General features: G+C 38.5%; 1 protein-coding gene across 1 annotated transcript in view; it reads left to right on the top strand.

Annotated features, from left to right (window-relative positions):
* The window catches only part of LOC126262610 (ADAMTS-like protein 4), a 775764-nt gene that overhangs the window by 747546 nt on the left and 12651 nt on the right, over window positions 1-15567 (top strand). The window contains exon 13 of the mRNA XM_049959365.1: window positions 2369-2500. Coding sequence (XP_049815322.1) covers window positions 2369-2500 — 132 coding nt within the window. The remainder of the gene's footprint in view (window positions 1-2368; window positions 2501-15567) is intronic.

Raw genomic sequence — 15567 nt, 5'->3', positions numbered from 1 at the left:
AAAACACACTGAGTTACCACTACATTTTGTATACAGGACTTTAAAATGATACTTCTTCTAGTTTAATTGGAAAGAAAGTTATTTGGACCACATATAAATAAATAATTTGTTAATTCATCGATTTTTTATAATTAATGGAGATCTTCTACAGTTGCTGTTGATATCTTTACTGAGGCCATTACTGGTTTTGGGCTTTATGTTTGGCCATTTTCAAGTGGTTCTGAAAACTGCTATAAATATGATAGGTATATAAATATTGAATATAATGGAATATGGAAAACAAGGTTTATGTGTATATACTAGAATATAGAACGTATATTATGCTGCAGAAAAGCAATGTCCAAATGATAAAAGTGCAATTCAGGTGGGTTTAAAATGTTATGTGTCCAGTGATATCATGAGATACCTGGGCTGTATAATTCATTGCTTTGTAAATATTCCTTGGGTTTGTTGCATTGTTGTATTTATTCAGAGGTTGGACAAAAATATGGAAACACCATGAGAAATGTATGCTTGAACATGAATAAATATGCTAGCTGAGCGTGCTGTTTGCACTATTTTATTTGACTGCAGACATTACCTGTGTGATGTTCTCAGTGTGTTGTATGTCTCAGCCATTGTCAGAACAATGTTCTGTGTGGTTGCGAGCGCATTATGATGAAGATAACAGAATTCAAATGTGGGCAAATTGTCGGTGCTCATTCGGTGGGTACCTCCGTAACCAAAGTAGCTGAAGTGTTTGGTGTTTCAAGAGGCACCATATCAAAGATTTGTATTGCATACAGGGAGAGTAGAAGAGCATCATCCACTAAGTCACAAAGTGGACAAAAGTGTGTGTCAAGTGATTGTGACAGATGGTCATTGAAGAGTGTTGTGATGAAAAATAAGGGCGGCAAAAGTCGCTGCAAGCCTGAATGTCATACTTGTGGAACCTGTCAGCATGAAGGGCGCTCCAGAAGCAAGGAATGGCAGGGCAAGCTAGAATTCTAACACCACTCAGTGATGCAAATGCCCTTACCAGGAAAGCCATAAAACTTGGGCTGTGGAGCAGTGGAAGAAAGTCATTTGATCAGACAAATCTTGTTTCATGCAGTTTCCAACTTTTGACTATTTTATGTCCCAAGAGTGAAACAGGGAAGGGGTTCAGTGATGATTTGGGCAGCAATATCACGCTATTACATGGACCCCATGATTACTCTGCAGGTCTGTATTACTTCCAGACCCATCCCATGGTACAATGTTTGTTCCCTAATGGTGATGATGTGTTCCAAGAAGATAGGGCCCCTGTTTACATGGCTCATGTCTTTCAGGACTGATTTTGTGAGCACAGGGATGAATTGTTGCATCTCACCAGGCCACCACAGCCTCAGAGCTCAATATTATTGTCTCTTAGGTGGTCTACTTTGTAGTGGAGGATGTGTGATCACTATCCATAACATCATCAGTATCTGAACTTGGCACTATTTTGCAGAAGAAAGAAATAAGATTCCCTTTAAAACCATACAGGACCTGTATCTATCCGTTCCAGGACTACTGGAAGCTGTTTTGAAAGCTAACAGGTTTTATATACTATATTAGGCATGGTAATGCATTGTGTTTTTGGTGTTTCCACATTTTTACTCACCCCTTATACATCTATAATATTTATGAAATTTTTCAGAACCAATTAAAAATGGCCTATTATAAAGGACAAATCTGGTAGTGGACTGGAGCGATTTTTCATTAATTACACGACCAGTAACAGAAACATCATGTGGAGAAACTAATAACTTTCTGTGATCTGCTGGGACTCATTGCACTTAAGCCTACCAAGAAAGAGAGAGAGAGAGAGATTAGTATTTTATCTCAGATTCTGAATCCCTTGTCTCTGTACTTCTCTTTCCTGATTATTCTTCTACCTCCGAAATTAGAATCTCTTTTCCCTTGACCTGTGTGTGTGTGTGTGTGTGTGTGTGTGTGTGTGTGTGTGTGTGTTTTATTTGTTGTTGGAGCATTTATAAATAATACATACTTTGATGATAAAATTATGTTAAATTTGAATGAAGTAGCAGCATTATCAACAACATGATTGTACAATGGTCTTAAATCAAAAGTTTATTTCGTATGTGTAATAGTTATAAACCACTAGGTTTATCTCTTATGTATACCATTTCATCATGGAACACACCTTTGGTTCTTCCAAAAAGTGTATTTGGATCTTGTAATTGCTTATGCAGTCATATTTAATTACCTGTTTAACTTCAAATCACAGAATAAGACAAATCTACATTAACCAAACATGGAGGAATGTTGTTTTCTACATCTTCATGTGACACATGTACTTACTTTTAGTAATGGAAAATAGTAATATTGAGAATTTATTCCATAGTGACATCGGGTGACACAGAAAAAAGAGGAAGCACACATCATATTAAGTCAAATGATAACCCAGTGCAGAACAATGGTGTAAATGACCAGGCTATTCCAGATAACAATGGTGCTGATGAAGTTCATCACAAAGGTATGCAATTTTTGATTTTTAGTGTTAATTTATCAATCTAAGCACACTTAAAAGTGACCATATAAAATGTAGTGCTGGTAAATAAGTTGTTGTTTTAGCTTTAATTTATCTTAAGTTGACCATCGTATAAAAGTGTGCTTCAGGGGCACAAGCAGAATGAAACCATCGAAAGACCCATTCTGCTATATAAGCAGTGATTCCAGTTGAACAAAGTTAAAAGTGGAACAACAACTGAAAATGTAAATAGCTTTCTTCAAAATACTTTAACAGTTTACAGTAGCTTCAAAATGGAGAAGCTACATACAGTAGCCGTAAATAGCAGTTTCAAAATTGATGTTGACTTTGAACTATAGGACAAAATAATGAATACTTCTATAAGGCCCATCAAGTTCTATTACAGCATTTTTTATTCCAGAGGCCATTCAAAGCAACAGTATTAGAAATGAACACCTATATCTTTCTATGCGAGCTCTGACTTCCCTTATTTTATTATGATAGTCATTTCTCCCTATGAAGGTTGACATCAACAAAATATTTTCACATTTGGATGAGAAAGTTGGTTACTGAAATTTTGTGAGAAGATCCTGCCGCAATGAGAACTGCCTTTGTTTTAATGATGTGCACCCCAAATTCTATATCATATCCATGAAACTCTCTCCCCTATTTGTCAATAATACAAAACATGCTGCCCTTCTTTGAACTTTCTCAATGTACTTCATTAATTGTGTCTGGAAAGGATCCCACACTGTACAGCAGTACTCCAAAAGATGATGGACAAGTGTTGTGTGAGCTGCTCTTTAGTAGATCTGTTGCTTCTTCTAAGTGGTTTGCTGATAAAACACAGTCTGTGGTTCAGCTTCCCCAGAACATTTTGTGTGTGTTTTCTTTTCCAATTTAAGTTGTTTATAATTGTAATTCCTAGGTATTTAGTTGAATTTACAGCCTTTAGATGAGACTGATTTGTTGTGTAACTGAATTTTAATGGATTTCCTGTAGCACTCATGTGGATGACCTCAAATGTTTTGTTATTTAGGCTCAATTGCCAATTTCTGCAACATACAGATATCTTTTCTAAATCAATTTACAATTTGTTTTGTCTTCTGATGACTTTACTAGTCCTTACACAAGAGCATCATCCTAAGATGGCTGCTCAAATTGTCTCCTAAATTAGTTATGTTGATAAGAAACAGCAGAGAGCCTATAACACTACCTTGAGGAAATACCAGAAACCACTTCTGTTTTACTCAGTGACTTTCCATCAGTTTCTACGAACAGTGACATCTATGACAGAAAATTATGAATAGAATTAAAATATTTGTGCACAGTTTTACATTTAAAATTGGCTTCCTTAGAGTCATTAGATATAAACATGATTATTGTTTCTGTGCACCATTTACGAAATGGAAATTTTTTAATACTTTATGATGCAAATGGAATGTTGTTGTCAGCTGACAGGTTACACATCAACAGGAGTATCATGTGATGATTTCGATGTACACATATGGGACAGAAGTGCTAAGGAAAGAACTTAGTGAATTTGGTAAACATTTGTGGGCTCTTCGTAGCAAACAGACTTCTTACAAGAGGTGATGCCTGTCTGGCCACCTTTACGACAAATGCAGGTAGCTGGGATTAAAAAATAAATAGAGTTGATCCCTTGTCAACATAAATTGGATACAGCTGAAGTCAAATTTAGATGCCTTAGAGATTTATTGTGTTGAACTGGAGTAGATAAGGCATTTCTACAAGACATTTCAACTGAAGGCTTCAACATACCAGGGTACAAACACATTCTTAATATCTGTAGAGGGAACAAAACTTGAACTGACATTTTAATTTGTGATGGTATTCCCACATCACAGTATTCAACATCTTTTAAGTGGTAGAGGTATCATTGTGAATATTAATGATGTTCAGATTTTATATCCCTATGTATCTCTTGGAGGACACAGTTGTCAACATGGAGCAGCCTTTTTCTGTGTGAATATTCTGGGATTACTCACCAATTGCACAGATTGGTTAATTACTGGCAGCATCATTTGAAGTAAGGGTCAAATTCCTAATCTGAGCATGTACCCTGAACTAAAACACCTTGTTCATGGACTATGCCTAAGTGACGCCTGGGAGCAACTACTTTGCATGGCTACATGTGCTGACTTGGCAAGCAGGTTGTCTGTCTGTGTTTCACCCGAGCTTGATAGCAAAAACATAAACTATGACATTGCCACTACTAATATCTCTGATTACTGTGCCTACCATTGTTACACTAATTTATATTGACAGGCTGTATACCATGGTAGAGGATATTGGAAGCTCAATATACATCTTCTCAATGACTTGATACAACAAAAATGGCAGAAGATACTTCAAAGTAAAGATAAGTGCCAGTGCTCTGGATTTGTGGTTCTGTTATACCAAACCAACACTACTATTATCAAACTTTCATGACAATATTTCTAGCAAAATCAGACAGTGGAATCTTATTGCCAGTGTCTTTGAGAATTATATCAAAGTGGAAACCTTCTTAATGCCGACACTTAATGCAAAACTAAAAGCTACGAACCCAAAATAATGAATATCAAATGACACCATCTGGAAGCCATTATTATCAGATCTAAAACTGAAAGACATGGCCAAAGATGAAAATGTGCCTCTCCACCATATTTTATATTCAGTACAAGGGCACAATGCCACAATGATCAACAAAGTTGTTGACGAATATTGACAACTATTACAAACACAACATGAAGTAATGTCTTATGCGCATGCCTGCTTCCACGATATTTACCAGTAAGCAACTATTGATGCATAACTAAGTGAAAAAGTACTTTGGAAGATAGAAAACAACCTCGTACCAGAAGACAGCTTTATGGATGAGACTAGCAGTTTTCAAGGTCCAGGGAGGGAAATTGCTGTATACTGATGGGCTTTCCATTGAATTTTACCAACATCCTTAGAGCCTCACTTCTGAACTTGGCATATGACATATAGTATACTGGCTGAATACCCAAGGGACTGTCTAATACCCAAAAAGGAAATCACCAAGAGGATACAGCAAATGAGACCTATCACACTTCTAAATGCTGACCTCAAAATAATAATATATGCAGACAAACTGAGTGTGGAAGCTATTTTGGGGAAAGGCCTTGGAATGTATCATTATTGCTCCACACCTGGATAAAGAAGGCATTGTAACTGCAGCATGCACACTCAGAGATGTCATCTTCATGCTTCAAAGTCAGCACCAATCCTGAAACAGGCCATTTCTATTTAGCTTCTCCATGTCATTGTGAATGGTAAAAGTGTTTTGTAAAAATCTACTTAAATTTTCAGTAGTTGTTCTGCTTTTATTGTTGTTTAAACTTTGAAACTTCTTGCTGGTGGCATATCAGAAGTTTTGAAGAGTGGGTCTTTCGGTGTTTTCATTATGTTTTGGGCTCTGAAGTGGCTTTTATATGGCTGTTTGTGCTCTATGCGTGTGTTTAAGGTAGTCTTCTTATGATCATTTGTTTGTTTAACCATCATGGATGAATTTTGCTGAATAGAAAAGTGCACCGTCTTTCCTTCCTTGTAACCTACTTGTTACCAACCTGTCTCAGTATTGTGAAGTTATGTTTACCATTGGTTGCCAGAGTTTCCCACACTGTATCAATGCTGGTTTTGTGTGATTTTGTTTTGTTAAGGTTCACTGAGTTTGTTGATTCACTGTAAGTTTTTGCTAGAGATTCATTATTGATACGTGGTTGATTTATGCCTTTTCACTGTATAGTTATGAATGAATGCTCTGGACATGTAGTTTGCTTTTTGATAGTAGGTTGGAGGATTTTACAAAACTTATCAAGCATATACTGTATAGCAGATAGCAAAACCAAAGGTGGTTTGCTCTTCATTGACTTTCTAAAAGCTTTCAACTGCCTTATTCATGAATACCTACTATTTCCCCCCCTCTCCCTCTGTCCATGAGGAAAGGGTATCCTGTCTCAATGGCAATGTATGCTGTCAACAATGCACTGTTACTGATGGTATGTCAGACACAAGGTGTAATGCTTCAAAACATTAATGTCAGGGATAACATATGCAAATGATGTGTGTAAACTCATCACCAGAAGACATCGCCAAGTCAGTATGTTTTCTCCGAATAGCAACAGGTGCCAAACAGGCTAGAGCTACAGTATAATTACTACCACCATTTTGATGAGTATGACTCTGTTAAACATTGAACAAGGCATCAACATTACTTACGGCATGGGCTGGTGCAAAACGGGCACTTTGTGTATGTCACTTGGCCTCTGCCTCAACAGACTTCCAGCTCAGATAATTTACAACTGGAGAGATATATATTAAACTTAATAAGAACCATCTTGAAATTTCATTGTATCTAGGAACTGGAATTCCGTCAAAAATTGAAAGCAACATAGACATATCATTAGCAAGTAAGTTATACTACATGGTGCAGATCCTTTCTATCCCACCTCCCTGGGCTAACAACATCCAATGAGGCTTTTGCTGGTTGTTGTTGAGTGCCAGTATATTTAAAAGTACAGTTTCATAAATTAATTCTACCAGTTGCAAAAGGAGGCCTTAATCTTGTGAGTGTGCGACATTAAACACCAAGCACTCTTAATTAACCACATATAAAAAGAAGACAGATAGCAAAGTTTAAGTCTAATCAAAAATTTGATACCCAAATGTAAACCAAGAAGTACCACACCACTGAGTAACCTAGCTAAATTAACATTTTATATCCTTACTTCCGGAAACACTACCATACATAAACAGCAGGGTGGGCATACCAAAACTACTCTATGTAAAACATTCTCGTCGCGAAAGATTTCGTTCCCATAGCACAACTACTAACGAATGAGACATGTATAATATCTTAGCAGCAACAGTCCACTGTAAGCAACTCTGAGAAAAATGTCCTCAATTGAAGTGGAACATTATCTGGAGAAATGTCCAAAACATTCATATCACATTGGTCATAAAACCTGAATCATGCACTGTAATCAGTGACAAATCTCTGACCTATGAAAAACTCTGCAAAATACTCCATAGACAGCATGACACCTGTGTTATATATGGTAATGTTGACATTTTAATTCACTGGTTTACTTATCAGGTAATATATGGGATTCCCTGTATTAGGAAGCGACAATGATCAAATGGGAAACCCCTGCAAGCATAGGTATAGCTGAATTAATAACACTGAAAAACTCAGATACCTGAGAACAAAAAACAACACTGCAATCTAGGTGCTTGTGGATACTGCAGTATGTGTAATATGTCACCTAGTTACAAAACACACTACAACTACACTGCTGGAAATAAAAATTAGTACACTCTTTTAGATGTTTCCAATTCACTCAGACGATAAGTATCCTCGGCCAATATGGACCAAGGGATATTAGAATTAATTACGGTGGCATAAGACATGAGAACCCTAAACCCCCCGCAAATTCACCTGAATGTCCACTATGGTGTCAGAAGGAAAGGATGTCACTCGGAGTGTGGGCACTGCGGGCGGGGAAAATTATCATCTTGTTTTTAGTCCAAAATTGTTGAATAATATAGGCCGATGTGCTTGTGCATTTATTGTGGGAACAGTGCGGGTGGAGTACACGAAATTATTACATTTATAGATCAGTTGCACAAGCAATTCTGGGGTACCAGTTATTGGCCCATGCTGAAACACACATATTAGTATGCAGTGTAGGCTTCATGGGAGGCCATGCGTATGCTGACTTGAGCATCCAGTTGATCGAACAGATGGTGGATACTGTCCTGAGATATGTTATTCCATGCCTGCTTGATTTGTTCACATAATTCTGTAAGAGTTGTTGGTTGACAAGTCACACAAGTCACTTCTCATCCCATCATATCTCACACATACTTGTCTGGAGACAAGTCCAGAGATCTTGCTGACCAGAGAAGTTGTTGCATGTCTTACAGAGCATGTTGGGTTTCAGGTGCAGTGTGTGAGCAAGCACTATCCTATTGGAACAAAACATTACATTCCTATTGCAAGACTGGCAAAAGAATGGGTCTAACAACAATCGCTGGCCGGAGTGGCCGAGCGGTTCTAGGCGCTACAGTCTGGAACCCCACAACCGCTACGGTCGCAGGTTCAAATCCTGCCTCGGGCATGGATGTGTGTGATGTCCTTAGGTTAGTTAGGTTTAAGTAGTTCTAAGTTCTAGGGGACTGATGACCTCAGAAGTTAAGTCCCATAGTGCTCAGAGCCATTTTTTCCTAACGACAATCTGCACATAGCAAGTGCTGTTTAGTGTCCCCTCCAGAAATACCAAAGGTGAATGAGAGTTGTAGCTTATCACACCTCAGACCACAAGGCCTGAGGCCAGTGTGCATTGCATGAATGCACTCTATGAGACAGCACTCACCAGGTCTACATTGTACTTGCAAACGACCATCACTTGTGTGCAGGTGGAATCTGCTTACATCGCTGAAGACCACGGTGTACCATCCCATCTTCCAAGTGATTCTCTGATGGCACCAATCAAGCCATGCACCTTGATGCAGTGGTGTGAGGGGAAGATGGGCAAGAGGTGTGCATGCCTGTAGTCCTACTGCTAATAAACAGTTGTTGATACACCTGGGTTCACAATCCCTCTTACTTGTGTTGTGGTAGCTGTATAATATGATACTGCTGATATGATGCTCCTGGAGGGCATCTGTGCTGCGTGGATATCCACCTTTTCTACGGGTGTGTTAACATCACCACTAATACCAACATTGTTGCACAACTGCCGCAGCATGCAACTTGTATGGCAATTCTCCAGAAGGATCATCTCGCCATTTGGAAGGGCACAGTTTGATCCCTTTCAAACTTGCTCATTTGTCCGTAGGAAGCAGGAGTGCCTCTCTGTGGCATGATAGCATGCTTGCTTCACACTTTAACACCACATAGAGCCTTCTGGCTGTGAGCATTCCCTATTAAAGAGTAGACACAGGTTGTGCTCTGGCAGCTGTGCCACTATTGATGGACAATGTTGAAACCATTATCAGTACTTCTACTGTCCCTCAAGCGGCATATGCTGTCATCAGATCAAAATCAACATCGTCCTACCAGGCGTACTAATTTTTTTCTGGCAGTGTATTTATCATATACTGAAAATCAACACCAAAAAATCACAATGTATGCCTAATATACAGGAAGCTTCATCATCATGCTAAAAATTATACTATAGACACAATACAACCAATAGCATGAGTACAATTACATACTTAACTGATGACTCGAACACACAAGGTTAGTGAGTAGCTAAGCTAGTAAAAATAAGACGACATCAAAATGCTGGTAGTAACTATACTGTAGCTCTAGCCTATAAAAGCAAAAAGTGCTGTTCACTATGGCAACAAAATGTGAAACTTACATAATGTACCAGTAACAAAAGACACTTTTGTATGCTACCAAACGTGAATATGTCTATATTATGTTGAGAGGTAAGACATTTACTATTAATAACACTTTTGAAAAATAAAATGCTGGCTGATGAAAGTGCACAAATTAAGGAGCTACAAATGAAGATATTTATCAGTAATCAAATACATGGCATTCACATTATGAGTTCCACACAAGTGATATCGCAGAGGGGAAAATTAAGAGCTTCCTGGGCTGCACTGTCTGATACTGACTGGTAACAGAAAATTACAGAAATGGTACCTAGTGATGCTGACACTGAAAACCAAGTTTGCTGGTACATTCCCACTGATACCTAAGAGTCACATGGTAAAATAAAAAAATAGACAAAAACTGCCAAATAATTTGTACACATTTCTACCATGTTGGACACTGAAAATAGCTAATCTAAAAAGGATTGTGGCAGTCCTGATTGACCCTTCCAATGCAGCCACACAGACTTTGCAACTAAACACTTGGTTTGGCAGTAATTACTTACAGTCTAAAAAACCTTACAGGAAATAAGTAGAGGAAGCAAAGAAGAACAAAATGATAGATTCTTAAGAGAAGCCAATAAGATATGCAAGGCAGCCTGGAATCTAGTGACCGAGCACAGGAAAAAGCATACCTCCTCCTCAAAAGCTTGAAGACCCAATGATTTTAACAGCTACTTTATTAAAGTGACAGAAAATACTGTAGGTGAAATCCCAGATATGTGTTTGTATCTTGTTGCTATTGTAATTAATAAAACACATTGCAAAAAAGGAAACCTGAAAGAAAGTGCAACCTAATGTCTTAATGAAAATAGTGAAAGCATATAAACCTTTAGAGTGCAAATATTTGTAGGATGGTCTGTACCATCCTTAAGAAAATTATCACTGAAATATCACATCCATTAATTACAGCAATAAACAAGTGCTTAGCCACAGAAATCTTAGACTTGCTGAAACTAGCTAGTACCAATTGACAAAAAGGGAGGCCCCCTTGCCAAGTGCCAAGTTATACACCAATCTCAATCATGCCAGGCCTACCTGGAGTAGTGGAATCTGTTTTTGAAAATTCAAAGTTGAAACTACTTCGAGTAAAACAATCTGTTCTGTCATGCACAACATGGTTTTTGAAAGTGAAAGTCCACAGTTACTAATCAGAATGCCTCTCCTTTTCTCATTTTTGTGAATGACCTAGGCTAAGCTGGTCACACTCTACAATTTGACAATGACACTACTGTTATTGACGAAAGAAATACTTCTACTCAAGCAGTGCTGGAACTAAGTACACTATTCAGAATGCCAAGGAGTGGCTCATCTCAAACAAGATCAAAATAAATGAAGGAAAATAATATGTATGGCATTTTGCCTCTGCAAAGGCAAATGCATGGATCACGTGGAAACTGTAAAGTTGCTGTGTTTTGTAATAGATCACAAACGTTCACAGAATGGCTACACTGAGTATGTTTGCAAGATACTGGATACCTCCTGGGAAGACTGAAAATAGTAATTGCAGACCAATATCTATTAACCATATACCATGCACAGTTATGTACAATTCACTACTATAATGCCTATGGACTTCAACTGGGTCTCTTGAACTTTCTCCAAATTTAGCATTTATTGATGAAATACAGGGGCTATCTAGAGAGAAACAGATGTTGCAGTGGTGGGCAGGGCTACAGCCACCATCTTGATACCATAAAGTTCCTACACTCAGTATGCATCCAGCAGTGGTAGTGTGTGATTGTTGTTTCTGCTGCTTTGCTTTCTGTGATGTGTTAAAATGTGTGCTGCAATAGAAAATCCCAACACTTGTGAGGTGCGTTCTTTGATTAGGCCCTGTTGGCAAAAAACTGCAAACCCATTGAAATTTATTGTGAACATTGTGATGTGTATGTAAAAGGGGTGATGAGTGAAAGCCAAGTGAGGCAGTGGTGCATTGATTTTAAAAGTGGCCATGCCAGTGTTCAAGATGATGACCACAGTAGTAGGCCTAGCCTTGTGACTGATGAACTGGTGATGAAAATCAATGACAAAATTTATGAAAATTGTTGTTCCACAATTACAGAATTTTTACAACATTTACCCCAAATTTCATGGAGTTTGGTGCTTCCAGTTGTGGCGGAGAAACTTGGTTACTACAAATTTTGTGCTAGATGGGTTTTCAAATTACTAATGGAAGACCACAGAAAAACAGTGATTGGCTGCAGCAGTGACCTTCCTTGAAGATTACAAGAAAAATGGTAACGAAGTTATCAATCATATCCTAACTGGGGATCAGACTTAGGCGAAGCATGTCAGTTGTGAAACAAAATGCAGTTAATGGAAGTGGGGACACACAATTTCTCACAAGAAACCAAGGAAGTGTCCGCAGATGTTGTCAGCAAGAAAGATCATGGCTCCTGTGTTTTGGGACTCTTGGGACTGATTCTATATCTACATCTATACTCTTCAAACCACTGCGAGGTGCATGGCAGAGGGTATATCCTACTGTACCAGTTATTAGGGTTTGTTCCTGTTCCTAGGGGGTTGTAGTATATTCGTAGAAACCAGTTCTTGAAACTTTGTTAATAGACTTTCTCAGGATAGTGTACATCCATCTTTAAGAGTCTTCCAGTTCATTTCCTTCAGTATCTTTGTGATGCTCTCCCATGACTGAAAGAAACCTGTGACCATTTGTGTTGCCCTTCTCTGTATATGTTCAAATCCCCTGTCAGTCCTATCTGGTATGGATCCACACATCTGAGTAATATACTAGGACTAGTCACACGAGTGGTTTGTAAGCAATCTCCTTTGTAGACTGATTGCACTTCTCAGTATTCTACCAATAAACCAAAGTCTACCACCTAGATTACCCATGAGTGAACCTATGTGATAATTCTATTTCATATCCCTACAAAGTGTTACACTCAGCTATTTATATGAGTTGACCTATTCCAGAAGTGACTCATTGATATTGTAGTCATAGGATACTACATTTTTTTGCTTTGTGAAGTTCACTATTTTACATTTATGAACATCTAGAACGAGTTGCCAGTCTCTGCACCACATTGAAATCTAATCAAGATCTGACTGAATATGTATGCAGCTTCTTTCAAATTATTATTATTCAGTATTTTAGTTAATTATAGATAACTGCATCATCTGCAAAAAGCCTGATTTTACTGTGAGTATTGTCTGCAAGGTCAGTAACATACAGTACAAACAGCAAGGGTTCCAACACACTTCCTTGTGGCACACCCAAAGTTACTTCTACTCCCCATCTTAGATAACATGCTGTGTCCTCCGTACCCATGTATATGTTGAACAAAAATTATTTTTCGGTAAAATGTTTAATTTGTTTAAATTATTTTTAATGCTGTACATCATTTATATTGTAATTTATTGATATTGTTAATTTCATGCAGCCCGCTCCAGCCGGTAAATTATCCAGATCTGATAATAAATGGTAAAACAAAGCACCGTAAGAAGTAAGCCAAAATGGTGAATCATTACCAACCAAACAAAAATAGAAACATTGCTCTGAAAGAGTTCTAGATGGTTGCTATGCCAACTAAATACACACTCTGGAAGCCACTGTGAAGTGCATGGCAAAATATACTTCCTGTTTCCCATATGTTAGGGTTTCCTGCCTTTCATTTACATATGGAGTGTTGGAGGAATGACTGCTTAGTGCCTCTGTATGCACTGTGATTAGTATAATCTCATTTTTAGGTCCTTATGGGAGTAGTACATAGAAGGCTGAAGTACATTCCTAGATTCTTCACTTAATACTCATTCTTGAAACTTTCTGAGTAGGATTTCATGAGATGCCTTGTTTCTGTTTTCATGCATCAGCCAATGTGGGTTTTCAGTATTTCCCTGATGTTCTCTTTTGACTCAGACAAATCTGTCACCTATCAAGCTGCCCTTCTATGTATATGTTCAGTATCCTCTGTGATTCCTATTTGGCATGCCAAGCTCTTGAGTAATAGTTTAAGAAATATTGTAAGATGGTATGCACATGTGATAAAGCAGCTTATTTGTGTGTAGATTAATTACATTATTATTATTATTATTAAGAAATTTCAACCGTTTGACTGTACATTTGTATTCATTTATTTCATACACTCATGATTTTGGCTTCATAGACATTCTCATGGGCAATTTGAGGTCTCCAACCTGGCTAAATGACATGTCATTATAGAAATAACACTTATCTGGTCTTATAAAACAGTTGTACATGAGTACATATCAAAGACATGATATGGCTGAATCTGGGCATAGCAAATAAACATTACCAAATTATAAATTAATGATATGAATATAATAGAGGGAAACATTCCACGTGGGAAAAATATATCTAAAAACAAAGATGATGTGACTTACCAAACGAAAGCGCTGGCAGGTCGATAGACAAACAAACAAACACAACCATACACGCAAAATTCTAGCTTTCGCAACCAACGGTTGCTTCGTCAGGAAAGAGGGAAGGAGAGGGATGTGGGTTTTAAGGGAGAGGGTAAGGAGTCATTCCAATCCCGGGAGCGGAAAGACTTACCTTATGGGGAAAAAGGACGGGTATACACTCGCGCACACACACACACACACACACACACACACACACACACACACACACACACATATCCATCCACACATATACAGACACAAGCAGACATATTCAAAGGCCAGGTGAAAGGAACTGTTTGTGAACTAGAAACGGTGGATTTTATAGCAGCGGTAGTGTTGAAAGCGGAAAAAAATTTTTTGGTTATGGTTTGGAAGTGGGTTACGTATTATTGAGTATATATAGGCGGGATAAAATTGTATAGTAGATTATGGTAAAAAGGAGAAGGTGAATACAAAGTGAAACTACTGGCAAAAACAGAAAGAGAAAACAAGACGACAGAAAAGAGAATATGTCTGCTTGTGTCTGTATATGTGTGGATGGATATGTGTGTGTGTGCGAGTGTATACCCGTCCTTTTTCCCCCTAAGGTAAGTCTTTCCGCTCCCGGGATTGGAATGACTCCCTACCAACGGTTGCTTTATCAGGAAAGAGGGAAGCAGAGGGAAAGACGAAAGGATGTGGGTTTTAAGGGAGAGGGTAAGGAGTCATTCCAATCCCGGGAGTGGAAAGACTTATCTTAGGTGAAGAAGAACTCCAGAATTTCCTCTCCAACCTCAACTCCTTTGGTTCCATCAGATTCACCTGGTCCTACTCCAAATCCCATGCCACTTTCCTTGACGTTGACCTCCATCTGTCCAATGGCCAGCTTCACACGTCCGTCCACATCAAACCCACCAACAAGCAACAGTACCTCCATTATGACAGCTGCCACCCATTCCACGTCAAACGGTCCCTTCCCTACAGCCTAGGTCTTCGTGGCAAGTGAATCTGCTCCAGTCCGGAATCCCTGAACTACACTCCTGGAAATTGAAATAAGAACACCGTGAATTCATTGTCCCAGGAAGGGGAAACTTTATTGACACATTCCTGGGGTCAGATACATCACATGATCACACTGACAGAACCACAGGCACATAGACACAGGCAACAGAGCATGCACAATGTCGGCACTAGTACAGTGTATATCCACCTTTCGCAGCAATGCAGGCTGCTATTCTCCCATGGAGACGATCGTAGAGATGCTGGATGTAGTCCTGTGGAACGGCTTGCCA

The sequence above is a fragment of the Schistocerca nitens genome, chromosome 6 (genome assembly GCF_023898315.1).
Source record: "Schistocerca nitens isolate TAMUIC-IGC-003100 chromosome 6, iqSchNite1.1, whole genome shotgun sequence".
Taxonomy (NCBI): Eukaryota; Metazoa; Arthropoda; class Insecta; order Orthoptera; family Acrididae; genus Schistocerca; species Schistocerca nitens.
The sequence above is the reverse complement of the archived record's forward strand: the minus strand, read 5'-3'. Positions and strand labels throughout refer to the sequence as shown.